At 38.4% G+C, this 23,972-nt stretch overlaps 3 protein-coding genes across 6 annotated transcripts in view; 1 reads left to right on the top strand and 2 right to left on the bottom strand.

The window, feature by feature from the left end:
- The window catches only part of L3HYPDH (trans-L-3-hydroxyproline dehydratase), a 40,497-nt gene extending 38,239 nt beyond the window's left edge, over positions 1-2,258 (bottom strand). For both annotated transcript variants that reach the window (XM_050798057.1, XM_050798058.1), the window contains exon 1: positions 1,493-2,258. In XM_050798057.1, coding sequence (XP_050654014.1) covers positions 1,493-2,000 — 508 coding nt within the window. In that variant the 5' untranslated portion in view covers positions 2,001-2,258. The remainder of the gene's footprint in view (positions 1-1,492) is intronic.
- JKAMP (JNK1/MAPK8 associated membrane protein) lies at positions 2,138-23,955 on the top strand. 3 transcript variants are annotated; one of them, XM_050798059.1, is made up of 7 exons: positions 2,138-2,288; positions 4,512-4,603; positions 5,465-5,619; positions 13,080-13,286; positions 16,866-17,047; positions 20,444-20,520; positions 23,101-23,955. In XM_050798059.1, the coding sequence occupies exons 1-7, from the start codon at positions 2,285-2,287 to the stop codon at positions 23,317-23,319; spliced, it is 936 nt and encodes a 311-aa protein (XP_050654016.1). In that variant the 5' UTR covers positions 2,138-2,284; the 3' UTR covers positions 23,320-23,955. The 3 variants fall into 3 exon arrangements, with proteins under 3 accessions (XP_050654016.1, XP_050654017.1, XP_050654019.1); XM_050798060.1 differs by having other exon boundaries at positions 2,140-2,288; positions 4,530-4,603; XM_050798062.1 differs by having other exon boundaries at positions 2,196-2,288; positions 4,480-4,603.
- The window catches only part of CCDC175 (coiled-coil domain containing 175), a 61,805-nt gene continuing 61,669 nt past the window's right edge, over positions 23,837-23,972 (bottom strand). Inside the window, exon 21 of the transcript XR_007727480.1 lies at positions 23,837-23,915. The gene's annotated coding sequence lies outside the window, so the exon portion shown is untranslated. The remainder of the gene's footprint in view (positions 23,916-23,972) is intronic.

Genomic DNA, 23,972 nt, shown 5'->3' with positions numbered 1-23,972 from the left:
AGTTACCATTAATGCCCATTAATTATTGTAGTCACACACTGATGCTTTCAGGAACTACTGAGAGGAACTACTGAGGTCAAGTGGTTGACTGACCCTGCCCTAACTGACCCAGAAATGTGATGTAGTTCGTGTTCTTGCTGCCGGCTGCCATTTCCCACAGAAGTCTAGAGTGTTTCTAATCTGCTGCTGTAGTTGCCTGCGGGGAATTCTGGTAACCACGCTAGTTAAATTGTTGAGGTTTTAAAAATGGAATCTTAAACATAAATTCTGTCTCCCTCAAGTGGCCTCCCAATCTGGAAGTGACACCATTCTCTGGGAAAATGGCATCAATTTCTCCAGAGGCATTCTTCGTTAACTTGTGGGTTTCAGCTGCCTGAGGTTGCTCTAAAAGTGCCTGTTTTATTACTTATCATTCATAATCAGGCTAATCTGAAACCTAGTTCTTCAGGGGGAATCAAGGTCCAACTTTCTAACAGATGATTTGCATGGCTTGAAGATTTTTAAGAGAAGGATAACTCTGTTCCTGGTAAACTGGCTCCTGGCTCACTTCCAGTCACAACGACTAAAGCATTCTTACTGATAGACTGCGGCCCCCAGGAGGTAGTATTCACATGAGAAACCAGATGCCAACTTGCCAGGTCATCCCCATGAGGGATCTCCCTCGTGTAAGGGTTATGGTTATACAGAGGCCCTGCTTTACATAAGCTGTACAAGGATCTGTACTAGGGAATCCAGCAAAACCTTTTAATGGCACAATAGGCCTAGGGAACTTTAGCAATCATATATACCTTGCCATCTATCTCCGGGAATACAGTATCTTGCACACTCTCATTTAATCCTAACAAAAAACTCTACGAGGTAAGAAACAGGCACAGAGAGATTAAGTAATTTGCCTCAGGTTGCACAGCTTTAGGGGGTTATCAGGATTTGACACCAGGCAATGTGTGTTCCTGTTCTTAAAGAAAAGCAACATTCGTATCTTAATGATTTATAAACTGCTTTGTTCATTCCTTCTCATTTAATTCTTCCTCAAAGAAGTGGGGGAGGTGAGGAAAGGAGACCAGGTTTAGTAACTTACTGTGATTCTGTGTCTACCAAGCATATTCTGAGCCAGCCTGGAACCCTGGTACATTGGCTGTTCTTCGCTCTTTCCTTGACCCTGACCGTACTTTGCTTTACCCACCGGTGAAATCTCTAGGAACGCCTCACCAGTGCAGAAGGAGGCATTGAGTCAGGGTAACACGGAATTCCTCACTCCTCAAGGGTCTCTCAAAACCTCAGGCGGACGGGAGTCAGGGAAAACAGAAATTGCACGCACCAAGCAAATACGCAAGACTGCTGACACACGTTCGCAGTGATTTACCTTTTTATTAATTGCAAGGGCACGCGGGATGGGTTAGTTGCGAGAGTTCCAGCCTAGAGACACCGTTAATGTTGTTAGTTGCGTCCCGGTTGCAGCTCTGCCCTGGGCTGGAAAGGTCCCGCCCGTTACCTGTTGCCAGCACGAAGGCCGGGACGCTGTGGAAGCGCACCGGGCCGTGGCTGCGGCCGTCCTCACACGCCACGAAGGCGGTCACCAGCCCACACGGGCAGTGGATGTTGACGCGGGCCTCGCGGGTGCCCGCAGCGGGCGCCGGCACAAGCCCGAAGTCCAAGGCGAAGCGGCCTAGCGCCAGCACTGCGTGGCCGCACATGGAGCTGTAGCCCTCGTTGTGCAGGAACAAGACGCCCAAGTGCGCGTCCTGCAGCTCGCTCGGCACTAGGACAGCCCCGTACATGTCCCGGTGCCCTCGGGGCTCGAACATGAGCCGTCGCCGCACGTGGTCAAGGTGCTGGCGCATGTAGCGCCGCTTGGCCAGCAGGGTGGGCCCGGACACCTCCGGACACCCAGCCAGCACGATGCGCAGGGGCTCGCCGCCCGTGTGCATGTCCACCACCGACAGCACCGGCGTCCCCGGATCATGCGGGGGCAGCCGGGACACCGCCAGCGCGCTCTCCATGGTCTGCGTCCGGGGACACAAGAACCGTCTGCAAGATGACTGCAGCGATGACTTCAAGCCCGACCCCTACCCACTGACTCCTGGCGAGGAGGGCGGGACGCGAAGCAGCGACCCCTCGTGGGGCGGGACATCGGAGCCTAAACCCGGAAATGGGGGAGGAACTTCGGAGCGGTTGCTCAGGTTACTGGGAGGCGGAGCCGCCGAGCTCGCTGTGGCCCGGATGTTCGGTGCAGCTGCCAGATCCGCTGGTCTAGTGCTTCTGGAAAAAAACCTTCAGGCGGCCCATGGGTGAGTGGTCGCCAAGATCCCGGGAAGTCCTGGTTGTTTCTGGTAGTCCTGGTTGCTTTCCTACACGGCTAGCCTCGGGCTTGGCTCTCTGTAGGCGGCCTTCAGCTGGCGGCGCAGGCTCGCCCCTTGACCCCGCCCGCCCTCTGGCCGGGCCCCGCACTCTTGCCGGGTTGGGGTGGTCTCTGTCCCCGACGGGCTGCCAGGGGAGGCGCGCTGTCTGCGGCGGAAAGGCCAGGTCTTTGTTGTTTGGTCCGAAATGTCCCTTCAGTCCCTTAGTTCAATGTGAAGGGAACACTTGCATGAGGGTTGACTTCAGAATTGAAAACGCGGGTGATAGTGCAGAAAAAACTAAAGCAGAAGCAAGTTGCTGCATAATTTGTCTCCTGCTTCAACCTCAAACGTAGATTTGGAGGGCCCGTCACAAAGGGGCAAGACCGCTGCAAAAAAATAGAATCTTACAACTTTAACCATCGTTCACTAAAGGAAATGAAAGGGGAAATTACACAGTCACTTGGAGCCTGGGTTTTGTTTAGTAGGTGATAGGCTGTTTATTTCAGTTCAGTTTATCATACTGGTTTTCAGGCCTTGGATTTTGAGAAACTTTAGATTATTGATATTCACATGTACTTATTAAGCATCTACTAGATGTAAAACCCATACAGAAGTTTCCAATTCCTTAACTTCTGCATTCTTGAAAAACCTGAAACATAATTCATTTTCATGTATTAATTTAGAACATTGTGATTACAATGGATTACCAAAAAAAAGCGCCCATTAAAGAGGCCAATGGGTTTAAAAAGCTAAGTCCGAAATTTGTTAAAAGCGAAAATATTAAACTTGAGGAATTTTAATCAATGCTGCTTCTCTTTTTCTCTCAGCAGCATAAGGAGAAGGAAATAAAAAGTCTACTTGAACGTGAAAGGAGAGAGGGCACTGTAGACCAGGCAGTCTGGATTGTGAATCTGTGAATAATTTGGAAATGATTGTTCAAGAATAGTCAAAGATGCATACTTTTTCAAATTAATTCACATGTAGACCACAGTTTGTTTGTTTTGAGAAGGAGTCTCCTTCTGTAGCCCAGGCTGGAGTGCAGTGGCGCGATCTCGGCTCACTGCAACCCCCACCTCCTAGGTTCAAGTGATTCTCCTGCCTCAGCCTCCCGAGTAGCTGGGACTACAGGTGCGCCAGCACGCCTGGCTAATTTTTGTATTTTTAGTAGAGATGGGGTTTCACCGTTTTGGCCAGGCTGGTCTCGAACTCCTGACCTCGTGATCTGCCCACCTCGGCCTCCCAAAGTGCTGGGATTACAGGTGTGAGCCACCTCACCCAACCTGTTTGTTTTAATCCACATTAGATTGTAGGGTTTTGGCAGGAATTCTGTTTCTCCTTGGACTTTTAGTGGCCCCTAACCAGTGGAATCAAGCTCAGTATATGTTTATTGGATGAATCAATGAATGAATGAAGGGAATCAGATGTCACTGATGAAGAAAACTCCTTCCATAATTTCTTCTTGTGAATAAGGTCAAAGACAACGTATTAGGTTCTTAGTTGTTGGGGTTTTTTATGTAAGGAATAGCAGCTTTTCCCCTAAGCCTTTAGATCAGGGGATTAATTTTAAGGCAGTGGTTCCTAAATATTTGCCCAATGACAGCCTTGATGAAATTTTCACTTATCCTCCACAAAAATGATAAAAGCTAGGACAAAGTAGGAAGCTTTTTATAAAGGTAATTTATGTACCTCTGTTCTGAAATTATGTTCTCTGCTTTTCCCATGTGAAAATGTGTTCTGTTATGAACATAGATGACAATTGTATGTCTACATGTGGGTGCTTAATGTCCTGACTGGGCAAAATAGAAGCTGGTGACCCTCTACTGGTGCTGTAATTTAAAAATATATGTATATTTGAACTTTATAGTCAGTGAAACTCAAAAGTATCCTCTGATCGTACCGGGTTGGGCCTTGAGTCCTGGGGATAGATCCTGCTCTGCTGGTTGAGGACCTTTATCATAAGGCACAGTATTAACAGCAAGGTTCCAGGATAACTGTCTGCAGTGTCACAGTGTAAAAGGAGAAATTTAAATTTAAAAATGCTTGAAGACTTTTGTCTAATATGTGTTATTTAAAATTTTGAAACTGTTATTTCTGCCAAGTGCTTCAGCTATTATTGCATTTTTTTTTATAATCACAAAAGATGTTACTATACTGGCATTTGTTTTTAAAAAGCTGTCGATATCCAACCAGCATGCCTTGGACTTTATTGTGGGAAGACCCTATTATTTAAAAACGGCTCAACTGAAATATATGGAGAATGTGGGGTAAGTCTTATGTTTGTGTCTTATTTCATGTTGTAAAATCTGTTTGCTTTTGAAATATTTTCACATGTAGAATATTTTTTCTTATTATACTCACTAATTTATAAAAGAATATGGAGGGCCAGGTGCAGTGGCTCATACCTGTAATCCCAGCACTTTGGGAAGCCGAGGCGAGTGGATTACTTGAGGTCAGGAGTTCGAGACCAGCCTGACCAATATGGTGAAACCCCGTCTCTGCTAAAAATAGAAAAAAATTAGCTGGGCATAGTGGTGTGCACCTGTAGTGCCAGCTGCTCGGGAGGCTGAGACAGGAGAATTGCTTGAACCCAGGAAGTGGAGGTTGCAGGGAGCCAAGATCGCACCACTGCATTCCAGCATGGGCAACAGAGGGAGACTCCATCTCAAAAAAAAATAAAATAAAGAAATATAAAAGAATATGGAGGCATTAATGTAGTCATTGTTTATGTTGGCATTTTGATGTCTATATTTTTTAAAACATTTAATAATTTAATAATTTCTAATTTATGATTTAGTACCGTGTCTTGTACAGTAAGTTGAACATCATGAATCCAGAACATTTATCTGCAATTATTCTTATATAATGTTCATAACTAGATTTTTCATTGAATGTTAGTCAACTATTTTAGTAACTTAGTAAAAGGAATCTTTTAAGAGCATTGTACAAATATAGCACATACAATATAGATTTCTTTTTATTTTACTTATGCCTTTTTTAGTTCTAAAAGCTGCACATGTAAACTTAAATATTTAAACTGAAATGGGATGTCTTATAGAATGATTTGGGGGGGTGTTAATATTCTAAAATAATATCTGTACACAAAATACTGGTTTTATATATTGTAGGTATGCCCAAGAGGACAGAGAACAAATGCACAGAAATATTGTCAGCCTTGCACAGAATCTCCTGAACTTTATGATTGGCTCTATCTTGGATTTATGGCAATGCTTCCTCTGGTTTTACATTGGTTCTTCATTGAATGGTACTCGGGGAAAAAGAGGTTAGCACATTTCTGTGACTGTATCTGGCTGTTGTTATATCCACCTGATGTTGGAATAATTATCACTCAGAAGACCTTATTAAGTAATTCTGCCTTTTCTGTTTTAAAAGTGGTAAACATGTTTTTCCTTTATCTTCAGATTATTCTTAACTGTGACAAGAAAACTTAACAATAGGGCATGACTTAGTAATTTTTAGGGGAACTGTCCTTAGTCCATTTTACTTTCAATGATCTTGAAGGAATACTTTTTTACTTCTCAACTGTAATCCTTATTGGTTTTCTACACAAAATTGGTTATGATGACAAGCTATTTATTGTTATGGAACACATTCTTTGTAATTTAATTTAATACTAATAATCTAGTATGATGTAGTTAAAAACAATATAGCTGTAACCTAATACTAACATATTAAATCAGCACACATTTACTAAGCACTGCATTTTATGTTTGAAAGATCAGGGAAGGAGATACAAAAATAACTGACATGGCTTATAGTCATAATCTTGTGGAGAAAACAAGTGTGTACATAATTATAAATCAGCCTTGGAAATGTAGTGGAAGAGTTATAAACAAAGTACTCTGGAGTTACAAAGAATGGAGAGATAAATTATGCCTGATGGGATCTGAAAGATTTCAAAAAAGGAATATTTTAGGCAGAGGAAACAGCATGAATAATGGCGTAGAGGTATGAAATATGTGATCTGTGGTAGGTAGGAATGGAAGTAATCTGGGGTAGTCAAGAGTGGGTTGCAGATGAAGAAAAGTAATATAAAAGGGAGTAGGAAAGATAGGTTGGGGCCAGAATGTGAAGGTTCTTGATAAGCATGTGAACTTTAATCTGCTGGGAATGGGAAGTCAAATTCTGCGTTAGTACATTTCAGCCATACTGGTTTTCTTTTAGTTCCTCCAACTGCTCAGGATCTTTCCTATTTTAGGTTCTTTCCCTTCCTCCAAACTCTTTCTGCTGTCTGAAATACTCTCTTCTTCATCTAACTGCAACTTGTTACCTAGCTACCTTCTTTTCCTTCTGATTTCAATTTAAAAGTCACTCGGAAAGTTGAGTGCTTAAAACAAAACAACAACAACAAAACAAAGAGTGCTATTAAAAGAGAAAAATAAGGAAGACAGCTTACTTTCTATGCTTTCCTTCTAGGCCTCTGGGCCTGTGGTGGGACAGGCAGTCTGAAAGACTTCTGAAATGGCTTTAAGGCCTTTTTTTCATTGTCTCGGCTATTAGCACTTGGCTCTCTTTTAGGCATGCTAACCTCTCTAGCAAGTTGTTGCTCTACAGCCTGGTTGAATTCCTCTCCTGAAAATGCTCTTTTCTTCTCTACCACATGGCCAGGCTGCACATTTTTCAAACTTTTAGACTCTGCTTTCCCTTTAAGTATAAGTCCCAATTTTTAAGTCATTCCTTTGCTCCCACATCTATCTGATCATAGGCTGTTAGAAGCAGCCACAGCACATCTTGAATGCTTTGTTGCTTAACGATTTCTTCCACCAGATACCCTAAGTCATCACTCTTAAGTTCCAACTTCCACAGATGCATAGGACTTGGACACAATGCAGCAAAGTTCTTTGCTAGGGCATAATATGGATGACCTTTACTACAGTTCCTGACAACTTCCTTATTTCCATGTGAGACCTCATCAGCCTGGCCTTCACTGTCTATATTTCTGTCAGCATTTTGGTCATAACCGCTTAAGGCTGTAAGAGGTTGCAAACTTTCCCTCATCTTCCTGTCTTCTTCTGAGACCTCCAAACTCTTTCAGCCTCTGCCTGGTACCCAGCTCCAAAGCTGCTTCCATATTTTCAGGTGTCTTTATAGTATTGCCCTACCCTTCAGTTTCAGTTTTCTGTTAGTCCATTTGCGTTGCCGTAAAGGAATACTTGAGACTGGGTAATTTATAAAGAAAAGAGGTTTAATTGGCCCATGGTTCTGCAGGCTGTACATGAAGCATAGTGCTGGCATCTGCTTCTGGTGATGGCTTGAGGAAGCTTATAATCATGGCAGAAGGCAGAGGGGTACCAGTGTGAGAGGAGGCAGGAGGCAAAGGGGAACCACATGGTGAGAGAGGGAGGAGGTACCTCTTTCATTTTTATTTTTTTATGTTTATTTATTTATTTTTATTTTTCGAGACAAGGTCTTGGTTTGACACCTAGGCTATATTGCAGTGGTGTGATCGTTGCTTACTGCAACCTTGACTTCCTAGGCTCAAGTGATCTTCCCGACTCAGCCGTCCAAGTAGCTGGGACTACAGGTGTGTACCACCACACCCTGCTAATTTTTTATATTTTGTAGAGACAGAGTCTCTCTCTGTTGCCCAGGCTGGTCTCGATCTCCTGGGCGCAAGCAGTCCTCCTGCCTCAGCCTCCCAAAGCGCTGGGATCACAGGTGTGAGCCACCATGGATCTTTTAAACAACCAAATCTCACATGAACTCCTAGAGTGAGAACTCACTCATTACTGTGAGCACAGCTCCAAGTCATTCCTGAAGCTTTCACTCTCGTGACCCAAATACTTCCCACTAGGCCCCACCTCGTTGAGGATTACATTTCAACATGAGATACGGAGGGAATGAGCATCCAAAAAAATCACTTCTTATTTGAGTGAATCATTTATTGGTGAAGATCTGGTGTATGGAAGTGGCATCATTTGATGTATATTTTAGGAAGAAAATTTCTGTGGAGGGTAGATTAGAGGTGAGATATTTAATAGAAGACTGTTGTCAAAGAAATAGACTGTGGTAGTTGGAATGGAAATGGAAAGGATGGTCCAGATGGAAATAGAATCAGCGGTTTTCTGGGGCGTACCTGATAAATCCAGAGTGGTTATTTACATTGGGAAAGCATTTATAATTTTTCAGAATAATTTATAAAAATACTTTTAAAATAGCATCTTTCATCCAGCTTTTAATTTCTGGTATATTAATAGAATGATGAGAGATGGGGTGTGAACAGAGATGTGATAAAGCTGAAACAGAATAATTGCCCAGTCAATTGGCAGGAAGTTCTCAGCCCCAAAGTAGAGAAGAGCTAAAGGCCATAGGTATGTCTTCACCAAATGCATTTGAATTCAGATATCAGCTGTGTTTTGAGGGAGAGACTTGAATCAGAGACTAGAGGTTGGTTTGAGGGAAGGCGAGGAGTGATTAATGCTCAGACAGGAAAGGAGGTGGGTTTAAAAAGGGAATTGTACAACTATGCTTTGCCTAGGAAATTGGTAACAAGGAACACAAGGGCCATCTCTTAACAATTTCCTGAAACTTTGCACTTACAGTCCGGATAGATTGGGGCTGGAGGTGTCTTAACAAATGTTCCTAAAAACTGGGGATAACCCCTGAGCTGATCTGGAAAGATGCATGGTTTGGCAGATAGGTAAAATGTGTTTTGAGGTGGAGGGTGATGCATGCCCCGATGTGTGGAGGCACAAGTGAACTTAAAGCCTTTTAGCATGGCCAGGAAATATAGAAGACGATGCTGGCAAGGGGTATTTTTCCAGAAAGACAAAAAGACTCAAAATTAGTTTAATGAGAGGAGTTTTAAAATTGTATTTCATTTTGTAAATGTCTGGCTGCAGACAGACACATAAAAAAGACATAAAAGAGAACATGACAAGAAGACCAGTAAGAACGTTATCAAAGTAATGGCAAGAAATAATGAAGTTGGGATTTTGCCTCTAAAAATATTAATTCTATAAGGAAGCAAAATGTCAAATTACATAATGTGAATGTGTGTTGATTTATGTTTTCAGTGTTTTCATCTTTGTAAAATGGCACAGGAGTTCTGCTTCCAACAATGTGAGTTAATTAGGAGCTCCAAGTGACCCACCTGCATGAAATAACTAAAGTCTGGGATAGATAAACTATGTGAGACATTGCTGGTCCCAGCTGGAGATGGAGAGATCTCCAGGAACTCTTCTCTTTCAAAACACAAACCAACCCCCCCTGAGTTAGGCCAGAGTGACAAGGCAGGCAGCTGGGATGAGAGGGTTGTCTAAGGTCAATTGCTGGTAGCAGCAGTGTTATCTGGATACTGAATCTTGGGCAGCCTCTGCCAAGACTAGACCCTCAAGGGCCTGAAGCCCAAGGTAGTAGTGGCCATAGCTGCTGGCAAAAGTAGCAGAGTCTCTTTGCTGGAAAGCTTCCCCATTCTCAGTTTAACCCTATAAGACTCTTGCTCATTAAGATCTAGTAATGACCTCATAGTCTGTGGTTACTAAATAAAATAGCACTAGGACTTATTGGTAGATGCAACAAACAATATATTTATGCTCTCAAAGGACACAGATAATGGACTTTCACCTATGGGATATGTAACTGCTACCTATAAAGAAAGTAAGGGTGTAGTCACAAGCTGTCCATAATAATAAGATTATTTGGAATAAACAGATGTATTGGCGGAAGAAAAGGGAACTTTTAGAAATGAAAATTTATACTTGCCAAAATAAAAAAAAAAGGTAGTCAGCAGATTAAACAGTTGAAGATAGAATTAGTGAACTAGAAAAGAATGCATATAAATAATGGCATATAGCACTGAGAAAGAAGGAGATGGAAAATCAGGTGCAAGAAGGTGAGATCCATGTTGGGTGGATGTGGGAGTCGTGCAGGCTTAAAGTCTTACACTTCACAGGAGCCAGTCTCTCTCATAACAATTCCATGAACTTCTGGGGTCCTGCAAGTGACATGCCAATTACAAGAGTCACTGAATTCAAAAAAGCCAAACCATGGTATCCCCATCAGGCATTTATAATTCATTTATGGTTCTCCCCAGTCTAGATGTAATTTACCAGTCAGGATCATTAGTATCATAAGCGGTGTTGCCTAGCAATATAGTTGACATTCTATCCTTACCAGGTTTCCAGAGGAAAAGAGCTAGAGAGTTAATTGAAGGCCAGATTCTCATAAATGTTTTGTTAAGTTTTTGCCCATAGTATCTAATTAGGGTCTCTGGAAAAATAGAGACTATGAAGGAGAGCTGGTATTTTTTTTTTTTTTTTTTCTGGCTGACATCCTGTGGAAAAACCTCCAGCTCTTCTGAACCCTCTTCTCTCCTGCTGCCTCCCCAGAGAGGCTAGAAATTCAGATTTCCACTATCCTAACCTCTTTTTCTTTTCTTTTTTTCTTTTTTTTTTTTTTTTTTTGTGACAGAGTCTCGCTGTGTCACCCAACCTGGAGCGCAGTGGCGTGATCTCAGCTTACTGCAAGCTCTGCCTCCCGTGTTCATGCCATTCTCCTGCCTCAACCTCTCCAGTAGCTGGGACTACAGGCGCCCACCACCACACCTGGCTAATTTTTTGTATTTTTAGTAGAGACAGGGTTTCACCGTGTTAGCCAGGATGGTCTCTATCTCCTGACCTCGTGATCCGCCCGCCTCAGCCTCCCAAAGTGCCGGGATTACAGGCGTGAGCCAGTGCGCCCGGCCAAGGAGAGCTAGTATTTTAAGAGATACTGGCATGGCACATGTATAGATAGGTAACAAACCTGCATGTTGCGCACGTGTACCCTAGAACTTAAAGTATTATAACAAAAAAAAAAAAAAGAGATACTGGCTTCAGGTTTTACAAAAATAATAAGTAACAGATTCACAGATCCCAGAAGCAAAACACATCCCAAGCAGAATAAATAGAAATTTACACTTACATGCATCATAATTAAACTGCATAATATTGAAAACAGAAGCCATGTGGAAGAGAACCAAGGCATACCTTTTAACAGCCTTGGTTGTGCTTCCAGCCAACAGCCAGCACTTAACTGCAGCCATGTGAGTTAGTCCTTTTAAATGCTGCAGCATCGTCAAGCCTCTAGACGAGTGCTCTCCAAGCTGACATCATGTGGAGCAGAAAGAACTGCCCAGTCGAGCCCAGTCACATCACAAAATAGTGAGAAATGATCAGTGGTTCTTGTTTCAAGCCACCAAGTTTTGAGGTAGTTTGCTATGCAATGGAATCGTGGAAATTATTCCACATAATGGAAAATGTTCAAGTAGAAAACTCAAAGTCACCTATAGGCTAGATATGAGAAATAACAAAACCATTTAATAAAAAGGTTGAGTATAAGATAAATATATGAAACTATTTCCTATATTCCACGTACAGTAAAATATTGTGACATAGCCAGACCAAGATAGCTAAGCTACATGGGATTTATCTGAGCACTTGACAAGCCAATTTTCAAATTTATATGGAAGAGCAAAGGGCCAGGAATAGCCAAGACCACCAAAGAAGTAGAAAAAATGTATGTAACATCAAGGATTATGATCATATTATTCTTCTGGCTCAGGAATAGATAAATGGACTCAAGAAACAGAATAGAGAGCCAAAACACAGTTATATATGAAACTTTATATGACAGAAGTGTCATGGCAAATTAGTTGGGAGGGTAGGGTTGGGAAGAAGTGCCTGTTAAGTAAAATGCTGCTGCTGGGACAATTGACAGTTCAAATGGGAAAAAGTAAAGTTAGATTCTACCTTACCTTAGACACAGAAATCTCTTCTAGGTGAATTAAAGATAAATGTGAAATGCAAAACCTTAAAATTTTTAGAAGAAAATAGTGTGTGTGTGAGATACACACACATTATCTCAGGGTGTGGAAGGACTTTTTAAAACATTTAAACTGCTAAGTAGAAAAAAAATAAAGCCCAGTCTATTAAAATTTAGAACATGTTTATAAAAAGACTTCACAAAGAAAGTGAAAATTGAGCCCACAGACTAAGAGGAACACATTTGCAACACATTTAACTAACTGCAGAATGGAGAAACAAATCACAGTATTGTCACACAGTGGAATCCTAATACAGTAGCAAAAATGACTGAACCTCAGCTGTAAGCAATAGCATGGATGAAAGTTGGAAATGTAATTTTGAGTGGAAAAAAATGTCAGAAGACTTCCATTAGTGTGATACCATTTTATAGTATTCAAAAATAAGCAAAACTAACCAGAATAGTTGTGAAGCATAAATACAATTGGGATAAAAACTTTCTAGAAAGAAGTGATAAAAGCAGTTTGGTACATGGTTGCCTCTAAGGGAGAGACAGAGGGATGGATGGGGAGGAACAAAGAAATAGTCATAAATTGTTGACAGTGTTCTAGTTATTGGGTAGGAGATGAGCTTATAATATTATAATTACTATACTTTATAACAAACATATGTTACCTACCATCTTTTATGTGCATATTAAGATTAAATAATATACAGATAACTAAGAAATTTTTAGCAACAGTTTGGCAAGATACTAAAGGTACAAGGTAGATCTAATTTCTACTTTTCTGTTACACATTTAGATAATACTGCTACAGTGTTATTTATCCCTTCTGAGAATAAAAGGTTATACTCTTGAGTAGTTTTTGTTTGACTTTTCTTATATATTTAGAAATCTGTATCTTGACACATGTACATGTTTTATTTAAGCCATTTAAATATTGCAGTTTTTCTAGTAATCATGCTTTTCCTTCTCTAGTTCCAGTGCACTTTTCCAACACATCACTGCATTATTTGAATGCAGCATGGCAGCTATTATCACCTTACTTGTGAGTGATCCAGTTGGTGTTCTTTATATTCGTTCATGTCGAGTATTGATGCTTTCTGATTGGTACACGATGCTTTACAACCCAAGTCCAGATTACGTTACCACAGTGCACTGTACTCATGAAGCTGTCTACCCACTGTAAGTGTTTATTTCGACTTAAGATCTTTTTTTTTTTTTAATCTCTGAGAATTATTATAGATTTTATGGCCTTTGGAGACAAAAACAGGTGTGGGTTTGAGTTCTGGGTCTGCCAGCTGCTGTATTACTTTGAACATGTAAACAGCCTCTTGTAACTTCAGTTTTTTCATTGGTAAAATGGGAATAATGATACCTTATAAGATGTCTTGAGGATTAAATTAATCCACACATTCTCAGATACTGTATAACTTAGATATAGAAAGCACTTTATAGTAAATGGCATTATTAGAGTGTTTGGGTTAGTGTATTTTCTTTTTTTCTCCCCAAATAAGTGTAATTTCTATTAGAATGTTTTGTTTTAAAAATATTAAATTCATAAAATTCTGTATGCAATTATGCCAGACTATTCCAGTTTCAGAATTTTTATGAATTTTTGTAAATTCTAGAACTAGAAAATGAATCAAATTCATTTTGATATTTTTTGGGGGAAAGGGAAAATAGAAGTCTGGTATTTATATTCTTATAATTGTAGTGGGCTTTCAGTACATAATATGCTCAGGGAAATTAGTCCTTTTTGAGCAACTTCTTAATAATAAAACATCAAAAACATAGACATGCATATAGGTACAAAACAACCAGATATAGAAAAATGAAAATCATCTTTTCTGCCTGTCAGTTTTTTGTTTGTTTTTGAGACAGAGTCTCGCTCTGTTGCCCAGGCTAGAGTGTAGTGGCACGAGATCTCAGCTCACTGCAACCTCTGCCTTCCGGGTTCAAGTGATTCTTGTGCCTCGGCCTCCCCAGCTGGGATTACAGGCATGTGCCACTATGCCTGGCTAATTTTTGTATTTTTAGTAGAGAGACGGGGTTTTGCCATGTTGGCCAGGCTGGTCTTGAACTCCTGGCCTTAAGTGATCTACCCACCTTGGCCTCCGAGAGTGATGGGATTACATGCGTGAGCCACTGGGGCCTTTCACTGCCAATTTTTAGGTATGACAAATTAGTTTACATATATATATATTTTTTTCACACGCACACATATATACACACACATATATAATATACATGCACACACATATATACACACACATATATATACATATATAGCTATAATTTTTATATAAAATACTATATAAAAGACCGATAATGTCCTTTTTGTTGATTCATTGATTCGTAGAGCTTAGCTCTAAGCATTAATTACCCTCTTGTCATGTAACTCTCCTGAGGCCTTGCATAACTTAACATAGTCCTATTTGGAAAACTTAATAAGTGAAATGAATATTATATTTAAATAAGATATAAGGTAATCTTATTTAAAACAAAATCAGACTTACTTACCAACAGTCTCATTTGTGTTACTTATACTAATATTTGTAAAGCCTATATTAGGAGGGTAAGAAAATATAAGATTGGAAGAGAAATGGCAAACAGGTACTACCAACACTCATCTGCACCTGTAATAGTCACTTCTAATTTATTATAGCACTTTTTCTGCTGAATTGAGTGTAGGCTAAGAATCTTGTGGCAGCACTCTCTGTCAATCATAATCATAACACAGCTTCACTGATTAGGACATTTTCCATCTATTCGCTATCCCTGAATCAAGATTGTTTGTTTGTTTTTCTTCCTCAGCACCTTTACCAACAGTCATTGTAGAACAGCTTGCCTGCCTTGTTTTATTAATTATACAAAACAGTGATTTTTAAAATTATGAGATATTATACTGTCTTATAGCATTGGGTTTAGGCATATTATTTATTTACCTAACCATTCTAAATAATAAATGTTTGGTCAGACTGGGCTAAACATTTCTGAAGGTTGTAGGGCTACCACAAGTCATAGTAATTTTTTTTTTTGTAAGTCAACAAAAAGTAATAGCACACAATTACCAGAAATCTTTGGAACACTAGTGCATTGACAAATGAAGGCTGTTTTTCCCAATGTATATATAGCCTAGTTTCTTACAAATTGAAAAATACCACACTACTTTACTGATAGTTATAAAGGGGAAACAGATTAGATGAGGCATGGAAAAACATGTAAGCTTCTATCATAACTTACTGCAAAAAATAACTTTTACATTACTAAAACTTTAAGAATGAGTTATGGAAAATGGCAGTTATTACTGTTATAGCAATAATTAGCTTTAGTTTGTCAAATTTAAACTATCCCCACATGTAGGCAGCATGGATTGAAAGAGGGGAAGAGTGGAATGGGATGAGGTCTTCTGGTGGAAAGCAGGAGTGGGAAACATAATCACTTCCACAAACTAGTTTCCTAGTTCATTTGGAGAAACAGGATGGTTTCCTCCTGATTAAAGTGATAATCTTTTTGGAGCTCTTAAGGAATTACAAGTTGTGGGAATGGACAGATTTTGTTTTGTTTTGCTGTTGATAGGAGGTAGCAAACAAGACTAGGAAACTAATTCATTAGAAGAGGTAACACATGATGGTTTCCTCTTGATTAAAATCATCTTTTTTAGCGCTCTTAAGGAACTACAAGTTGCAGGAATGGATAGATTTTGTTTTCTTTTGATGTTGGTTGGGGGTGGTATAACAAGACAAAAAAAGTATCACCCAAGAGATCAAACATGTACTAATGTATTACCATACAGGACTGAACCTAAAAGCATCACAGAAACACAGGATTATGGTATCATTTTGCTGTGTGGGTAGAAAGCATGTGGTCCGTGATCTGAAATGACTGCTGACTTCGTAGGACACTCCCCTGTATAGGGAGAGGGTTTGAGTAGCAAGATAGTAAAAACAATTTGAAAATACTCAGGAAAATTAAGGTAGAACTATGTGGATAAAAGTCCCATTATTCAAAATAAAGTACTAGAAGTCTGGTGACACAGAGCTCTTTCTACAGCTTTTTTTTTCCTGATTATAAAAGTTACATTAAAAATGGGACATTTCAAAAACATAGAATAAAAGCACACACAGAATAAAATAATCTGTAATTCTATTCCATGAGATGGATTCTGCTAAAAATTTTGTCTTTCCAGTTTTATTTCTGCATGTGTATGCATACATTTTAAAGACTATTAAGGCTATACTATGACATGCTATTTTGTAAGCTGTTGGTACTTAATATATTAGGCACAGTTAATTTTGTTAACATTTATTTCATAACTAAATTTTTATGTCTGCATAATATTGCAGCATGAATATACTATAAAATATAACCAGTTTCCTATAATTGAATATTTATTTTCTTTAGGACTTTTCTTTATTATAAGTGATTCAATAAAAATCCTTGTACAGTAGGTTTTTTTATGTATCCCTGGTTGTCTCCCTTGGATAAATTTCTACAGGTAAAATTGCTGAATCAAAAGGGATAAACAGTTTTAGGATTTTTGATACATATTTTCCAGACTACCTAAGAAAGCAACCATTGTACCTTTGCTAGCAGTGTATGAGAGCCTGTTTGGCCAGCCTTCCGCCAATCTGAATATCCAATGGATAGAGTAAATATGCTTTTTAAACCTTTTTTAGGCTCTTTCATTTAAAAGTGATCAAGGATAAAAACATTTTTAAAACATTTTTGATGTTACAAATTTTCTATTTTATTTTACAGATACACCATTGTATTTATCTATTATGCATTCTGCTTGGTATTAATGATGCTGCTCCGACCTCTTCTGGTGAAGAAGATTGCATGTGGGTTAGGGAAGTCTGATCGATTTAAAAGTATTTATGCTGCACTTTACTTCTTCCCAATTTTAACTGTGCTTCAGGCAGTTGGTGGAGGCCTTTTATGTAAGTTTGATGGGTACAGTCAAGTCAATGAAATATATTTATTATTGTATGCAGTAATATTTCCTCTAGATTTAACTTTGGAACTTTTTCCTTAAAATAGTTTGCCTAATCCTTTCTTTTTTTTTTTTTTTTGTTGAGATGGAATCTCACTCTGTCAGCAGGCTGGAGTACAGTGGTATGATCTCGGTTCACTGCAACCTCCGCCTCCCAGGTTCAATTGATTCTCCTGCCTGGGCCCCCCGAGTAGCTGGGATTACAGGCATGTGCCACTATGCCCGGCTAATGTTTGTAATTTTTTTTAGTAGAGACAGGGTTTCACCATGTTGGTCAGGATGGTCTCGATCTCCTGACCTCATGATCCGCCCACCTTGGCCTCCCAAAGTGCTGGGATTATAGGCATGAGCCACTGCGTCCAGCTAATTTGTTTAATCCTTGAAAATAAACCTTAGTGTATGTTTTTGCTAAAACATATGATCAGTATTATAAAGAAAAGTCATGGATTTCTTGGAATGGAATAAAAATTCTCAAGAAATCAGTGACAGCTAATCAAAACTGATTTCTGTTTAGAGAATACTTTGCATTTGAAGCTTATGACCAAATTAGAAGATTTTAAAAATCTAAGTATATCATAAGAAATAGAAACTGGTTTTTATTTAGGAATTTATGAAAATTAGTTTTGATAATGTATACTGTTTATTATTAAGTAAGGTCTTAGGTTTCTAAGTTCATTTATGAAAACCTTTTATAGTAAAAAGTCCTCAATATCTTTTATTTTAATGTAACCATTAATTCATTTGCTTAGTAACCATTTAGACCAAACTGTGACTCAGAAGAATAAGAAAAATTCACTATTAAAAACCACCAGGAGATAAAGCAGGCAAGCCCAGTGGCTGAGAAAACGTAGTGTGGTTCTTTTGAATATGTGACATTGAACATTCCAAGGATGTTGGACATCATCCTTTATATGGAGCTTGGTAATATAATTTGGTAATATAGTTTAGGAATGTAATTTGGTTCAAGGTGATGGTGGGGCTTGAGGGTAAGACCAAGGGAACCAGAAATTCTGTTATCCCCCATATTCTGGTTTACAGATGAACTGTTTCATTTGGCCTGCACAGGATTCGAAAATCTATAGTTCCCTCTAGCTCCTCTCTCCCTATTAGATTTGGCCCATTCCCTGTACCTTCCTGGCTAGCCTCTGTGTCATTTGAGGTTGCCATTCTTGCTCTAGGGAATAGGGACCTGTTTTTAAAAGGATTTAGGCAGAAGAGTGACATGATTACATTTGCACTGTAGAAAGATAACTTGATACATGTGGAATTCTCTACCTATGGTAGCAAAACACTGGGAATGAGGAGCAGCTTCAAAGATAGCATTCACTAAGCTAGGTAACAAATATAGGGGTTGAAGGAATGGGACAAGAATTTTATAAAGTAGCTTTTTGACTTAGTAACCAGTGGAGGGATAAATATGAATATTAGAAGCAGCAAGTAGGTTGGTGAAGAGAAATGAATTCAGTTTCAGTATTCGTGGAATAGCCAAAAGATTACAGGTAGTTGTTTCTGCTAGGCTGAAAGAATTAAGAATTGGCCGACCTCAAATCTGTAGGTTCTAGACTGCAGGTGGTGCTATTGTGTAGAGCCTTTTGGCTATGAAATGGAAACAAGGGAAACACTGTGAAAAGCAGGAAAACGTTTGGAAAGCTAACCCAAAGAGATGCCAGACAGCATTGTTTTCTATATTGTAGCTGTCTGTATTGAAAAATAACTTTTCCCACAGTGAATGTTTTTATCATTTTAACAAGCTTCCACTCAAAACACATTCATGGGGGACTCAAGGAGGTACTGTTCATTTGCACTACTAACTCATAATGTTATGATGTTGAAAAAAAGATAATTTTTGGTTTGTAGGGAATAGCAAGTCTGAGGAAAGCAGAGCACCAGGAAGCTTCTGATGATAGCTTAAGATAATGAAGGACTGCGGGTCTAGGGCATGATTAGGAATATGTCAGTGACAAACTTTTACCTTTTTTGCAAGTGTTATGGAAGCCAGCTTCTAAGTGTGATCTGTATCTGAACCACCAGGGGAACTAAAATGCATATCCCTAGACCCTACTCCAGACCTGGTTGCACAAAATCTCAAGTTTTTTTATGCAGTAGAATTTAAGAACCACTCCAAATCCTATCTCTAGCCCGGCACCTCCCTCTACTCCCCACAAATTTGGGCTCAGTTAGAAACTTCCTCTTTATTCCTTTTTACTGTATATGGCTTTTTACTACCAGGTCTTAAATTTGTATCATTAGCAACATTGTTTAGCTACGTATAAGTTAGAATTTTGTTTTTTATTTTTTATTTTTTGAAAGGCTGATTGAGGACCTAATCACTGTCTATGAAATAAAAGGTTATAAATGTCAAATAAGTCATTTAGTTCTTTAGTAAGTTGGAATCAGGCCTGTATAGATAATTCAGTTTCTGGTGCTGAATCCTGAGTTAACATTTGAAATTGTTCCAAATGGGTTCTACTGCAATGTAGAATGATTAGTAGTTTCATAAACTGAAGTCGTTTATAAATAATTGTATGAAAAATAATTCAAAGGTATTTTTCTCAATTTGTCCATTTATTTTAGTGTGTTATAAATTTGAAACATTTTAAGAGAAAAGTGGTGTTTTAGAGGAAAAAATTTGCTTAAAGTATTATTGTACTGTATTTAAAGTAGAGATTGCTGGAATTTTGATATTAAGAATACTGAATGATCTCTTTATCCTTTAAAGTTTATTGATAAATGACCTTTTCTAAAGATTAATTAAAGCTGAGTTACTCTTATAGATAACCTTTCTCAACTGAGGTTCCCCACCTGGACCACAAAACACAGAAAATTATTTGACCATTTTTTGAATTCTCCTAAGTTTAGTACATAACCGGTACTATTCTAGAATGCAGAGGAGAGAAGTTAATTATTTACATTCACTGGATGCCTTAAGGCAGGGTTCTTCAAAGCTGGCCCAAGGATAGTTTTTACATTTTTTTGTGGTTAAAAAAATCAAAAGACTTATATTTCTTGATGTGAAAAATGTATGAAATTTATATTTTACTGTCCATAAAGTTTTTATTGGAACACAGCCATGCCCATTCATGTATGTATTGTCTATGGCTGCTTTCCTGCTACAGCTGCAGAGCTGGGTAATCGAGACAGAGACGTGCAGGGCTAAAATCATTTACTATCTTGCCCTTTCCAGAAAAAGCTTGCTGGCCCCTGCCTCAGAACCTTAGGTTGTAAGTCTCACAGAACTGGTTGAGAAAGGATTTGACTCTAAGAGTTACTATTTGAATTTATTTGATGGTTTATTGAGAAAATTTGTTTAATTTCCAACATAACACCAATGCTTCTCTTTCAGATTACGCCTTCCCATACATTATATTAGTGTTATCTTTGGTTACTCTGGCTGTATACATGTCTGCTTCTGAAATAGAGGTAGGAAGTCTTTTTTTCCTTTGTTAAAGACTGTTTTTGATAAATTTGACAAGTAAATATCAGAATAGTCCATATGATATGATATAGTACAACTAATTGTTTTAGTAATCTTTGGTTGATTGATGCCACTTGGTAGCTTGTGGCTTGTTAACTTTATGAAAAGTTGTGTACCAGACTCTATATTTCCCTGGGAAATGAGTGAAGGAGTGAAGTAGTCGGGCTCAAGTATCCAGCATGAAGGAGAAAAGTCGTTTCACACAATTTACCCATGTAGCAAACATATAATTATTGAAATGTTGAAAGTTACTAGCACTATTTTGAGAAAAACCATAAAAATGTTTTATATTTAGAACTAATTTTAAACTTTATTTTACAATGGCAACATTAACAGTCATCAATAATTATGTGTTCCATATCCTTCTTTGTTTTATCACAAATTTTATTTTCTTGATTATGGATGTTTACTTTTATCCCATAATGTTTGGGGGATTTGGAGCTAACATTAATAGCCACATTATTCTGATACTGTTCCTTTTTCACGGTATCCATTTTGTACCTCTAACTTTTTAATATTTCAGTGTAAGGCCACTATTATAAAGAACTCCTTTTTAAAAACTATATATGTCTTTATTTTCAGAATATTTTTGGCCAAAAAAGTATCTTTTGACATATTTATAGTCACTGGGTAGAATAGAACATCATGTCATAACTTTTATATTTTCAGATATTCTATTAAGGAACTAAGCTATTGGTGGAAAACATGAACAACAAATGAGAAGTAGTAGTATATTTGACTCTATATCTAGGGGAAAATGTATTCATTAAACTTTGAATCAAAATGGGCATTTTTGTACATTATTTGTTCATATGCAATCTGACATTTTCTTTCTAAAATAATTATGTGGCTCTCTACTGTTAATATATTACATTTAAATTATTGCTTTTAAATACGTTAATGGCTCTGATTTAAGAACTCTTTATTCTGAGGCCAATCTGAAGTGTCTTAGTACTCTTCCATCCTATACTTGCTAATCTAGGGCCTTTGAACTGTCTCAAACTACCCATGACAATTGATATGTGCTTTGTCATAATTCATAACATAAAAGAAAACTCAACTGAGAGAAAATAAGTTGTAAACTATTTTGGAGTGGTTGCTGTTGATGCCACTTTTTCTATTGCCTTAGTGAGACAGTGAGTGGGGGAAAACATCTAGGAATCATAGTGACTTTTAGGTAGGATAATAGTGGAAGAACTAGACAGAATGTTTTTATAGTGATTATTCAGTTGTTTTCATCTGGAGATGATCCTCATTTTTCCTTTGTAATCTTTAACCAGCATTGAAATATAATTAATTAAAGAAGCGAGGCAAATTAGTTTTGGCACTTTTATCAACTCTAGGGAAAGATTTGAAGGAGGAAATAGTTGGATATTTGGATATTTGGATAAAATCAGGTTTTTAATTTTTTATTTATTTATTTATTTATTTTTTGGCAGAGTATCACTCTGTTGCTCAGGCTTCAGCGCAGTAGTGCAATCTCAGCTCACTGCAACCTCCACCTCTCAGGTTCAAGCAGTTCTCCTGCCTCAGCTTCCTGAGTACCTGGGATTACAGGCGCACGCCACCACACCTGGCTAATTTTTGTGTTTTTAGTAGAGACGGGGTTTCACCATGTTGATCAGGCTGGTCTCGAACTCCTGACCTCATGATCCACCCACCTCGGCCTTCCAAAGTGCTGGGATTACAGGGGTGAGCCACCAGACCCGGTCTTGAATTTTTTCATCTTATCCAGAGTTAAGAATTAGCCATACACTGTTAAATTAGCTTGAACTTATTTGTTTCTCTGCCCCTGTGAATCTCCTATATAAAATGTTCACATACTTCAATTAGCATGAATCAGAAATGGGGACCTAAAGCAGGAAAAGACAGCTTAGTACTGGTTGAGTTGAGCTGTTTAATGATAAGAGAAAGTTGGTAACTAACCTGTTGCAAATTACGTTTTAATGTGTTCATTAGCACATTTAGGTATTAATTTTGTATTAATTTCATTCTTCTAGTTTCTGCATACTATACAGCTGTATTAAGGATTAAAAGAAAATCAGAGTGTTCATGTGTCATTTCTGCTCCCTTACTATTCATGCAGCAGGCTCCAGGAATGCTAGAAGTTAAGGAGGTTGGGTTTCTGTACCTCCTATTTCTCACCTGTAGATCTATAACCACCGTGGATCAGGCCAGGAAGAAAGCATATAAAGTGGAGTTTCCCTTCTAGTTTATATCTTTCTTTCAGAAGAAACTGTAGTGTTTCCAGGAGTGAATGATGACATAGACTAGGACTTCAGAGACATGATGACGTGGCTCTCGTCTGGGTGCCGCTGCTGAGTGCTTATATGACCTTAGGAGCCTCACTTTCCTCATCTACAAAGTGGAGTGGCTAGACTGAGTGATTTCTTAAGTCTTTTGTAGCTCAAATATTTTATGATTCTGAGATTATAAATAATACATTTTACATTAAAATAAATTATCCAGCTGATTTAGCCTGATAATCTGTATTTCTCTTTTCTTTCTTTTACAAAATTATATAGAACTGCTATGATCTTCTGGTCAGAAAGAAAAGACTTATTGTTCTCTTCAGCCACTGGTTACTTCATGCCTATGGAATAATCTCCATTTCCAGAGTGGATAAACTTGAGCAAGATTTGCCCCTTTTGGCTTTGGTACCTACACCAGCCCTTTTTTACTTGTTCACTGCAAAATTTACCGAACCTTCACGCATACTCTCAGAAGGAGCCAACGGACACTGAGTGTAGACATGTGAAATGCCAAAAACCTAAGAAGTGCTCCTAATAAAAAAGTAAATCAGTCTTAACATTGTATGAGAACTATTCTGTCATATATGGGAATAAGATTGTCAGTATATCTTAATGTTTCGGTTTGTTTTTGTTTTGCTTATGGTTAGACTTACAGACTTGGAAAATGCAAAACCCCATAATACTCTGTTATACAGGGTAATATTATCTGCTACACTGGAAGCCCACTAGGAAGCCCTTGCTTCTCTCAACAGTTCAGCTGTTCTTTCGAGCAAAATCATGTTTCTGTGTACCTAGCAATGTGTTCCATTTTATGAAGAAAAACTTCAACACATGTAATGTGCACTCCTTAACAGTGGCATAATTGTACATACCTGTTGTATTTCAGTTTGTTTTTCACCTATAATGAATTGTAAAGACACACATACTTGTGGGGTCTGATAGCAAACATAGAAATGATGTATATTGTTTTTTGTTATCTATTTATTTTCACCAATACAGTATTTTGATGTATTGCAAAAATAGATAATAATTTATATAACATGTTTTCTGTCTATAGACTGGTTCAAGGCTTGTTTGGATTATTGTTCCTGTAAAGAAAACAACAATAAAAAGCTTAACTACATAAAATTTCAATGTTTTGACAC

The sequence above is a fragment of the Macaca thibetana genome, chromosome 7 (genome assembly GCF_024542745.1).
Source record: "Macaca thibetana thibetana isolate TM-01 chromosome 7, ASM2454274v1, whole genome shotgun sequence".
In the NCBI taxonomy this organism is placed as follows: domain Eukaryota; kingdom Metazoa; phylum Chordata; class Mammalia; order Primates; family Cercopithecidae; genus Macaca; species Macaca thibetana.
Note: the sequence above shows the minus strand (reverse complement) of the source record. Positions and strands in the feature narration are given on the sequence as shown.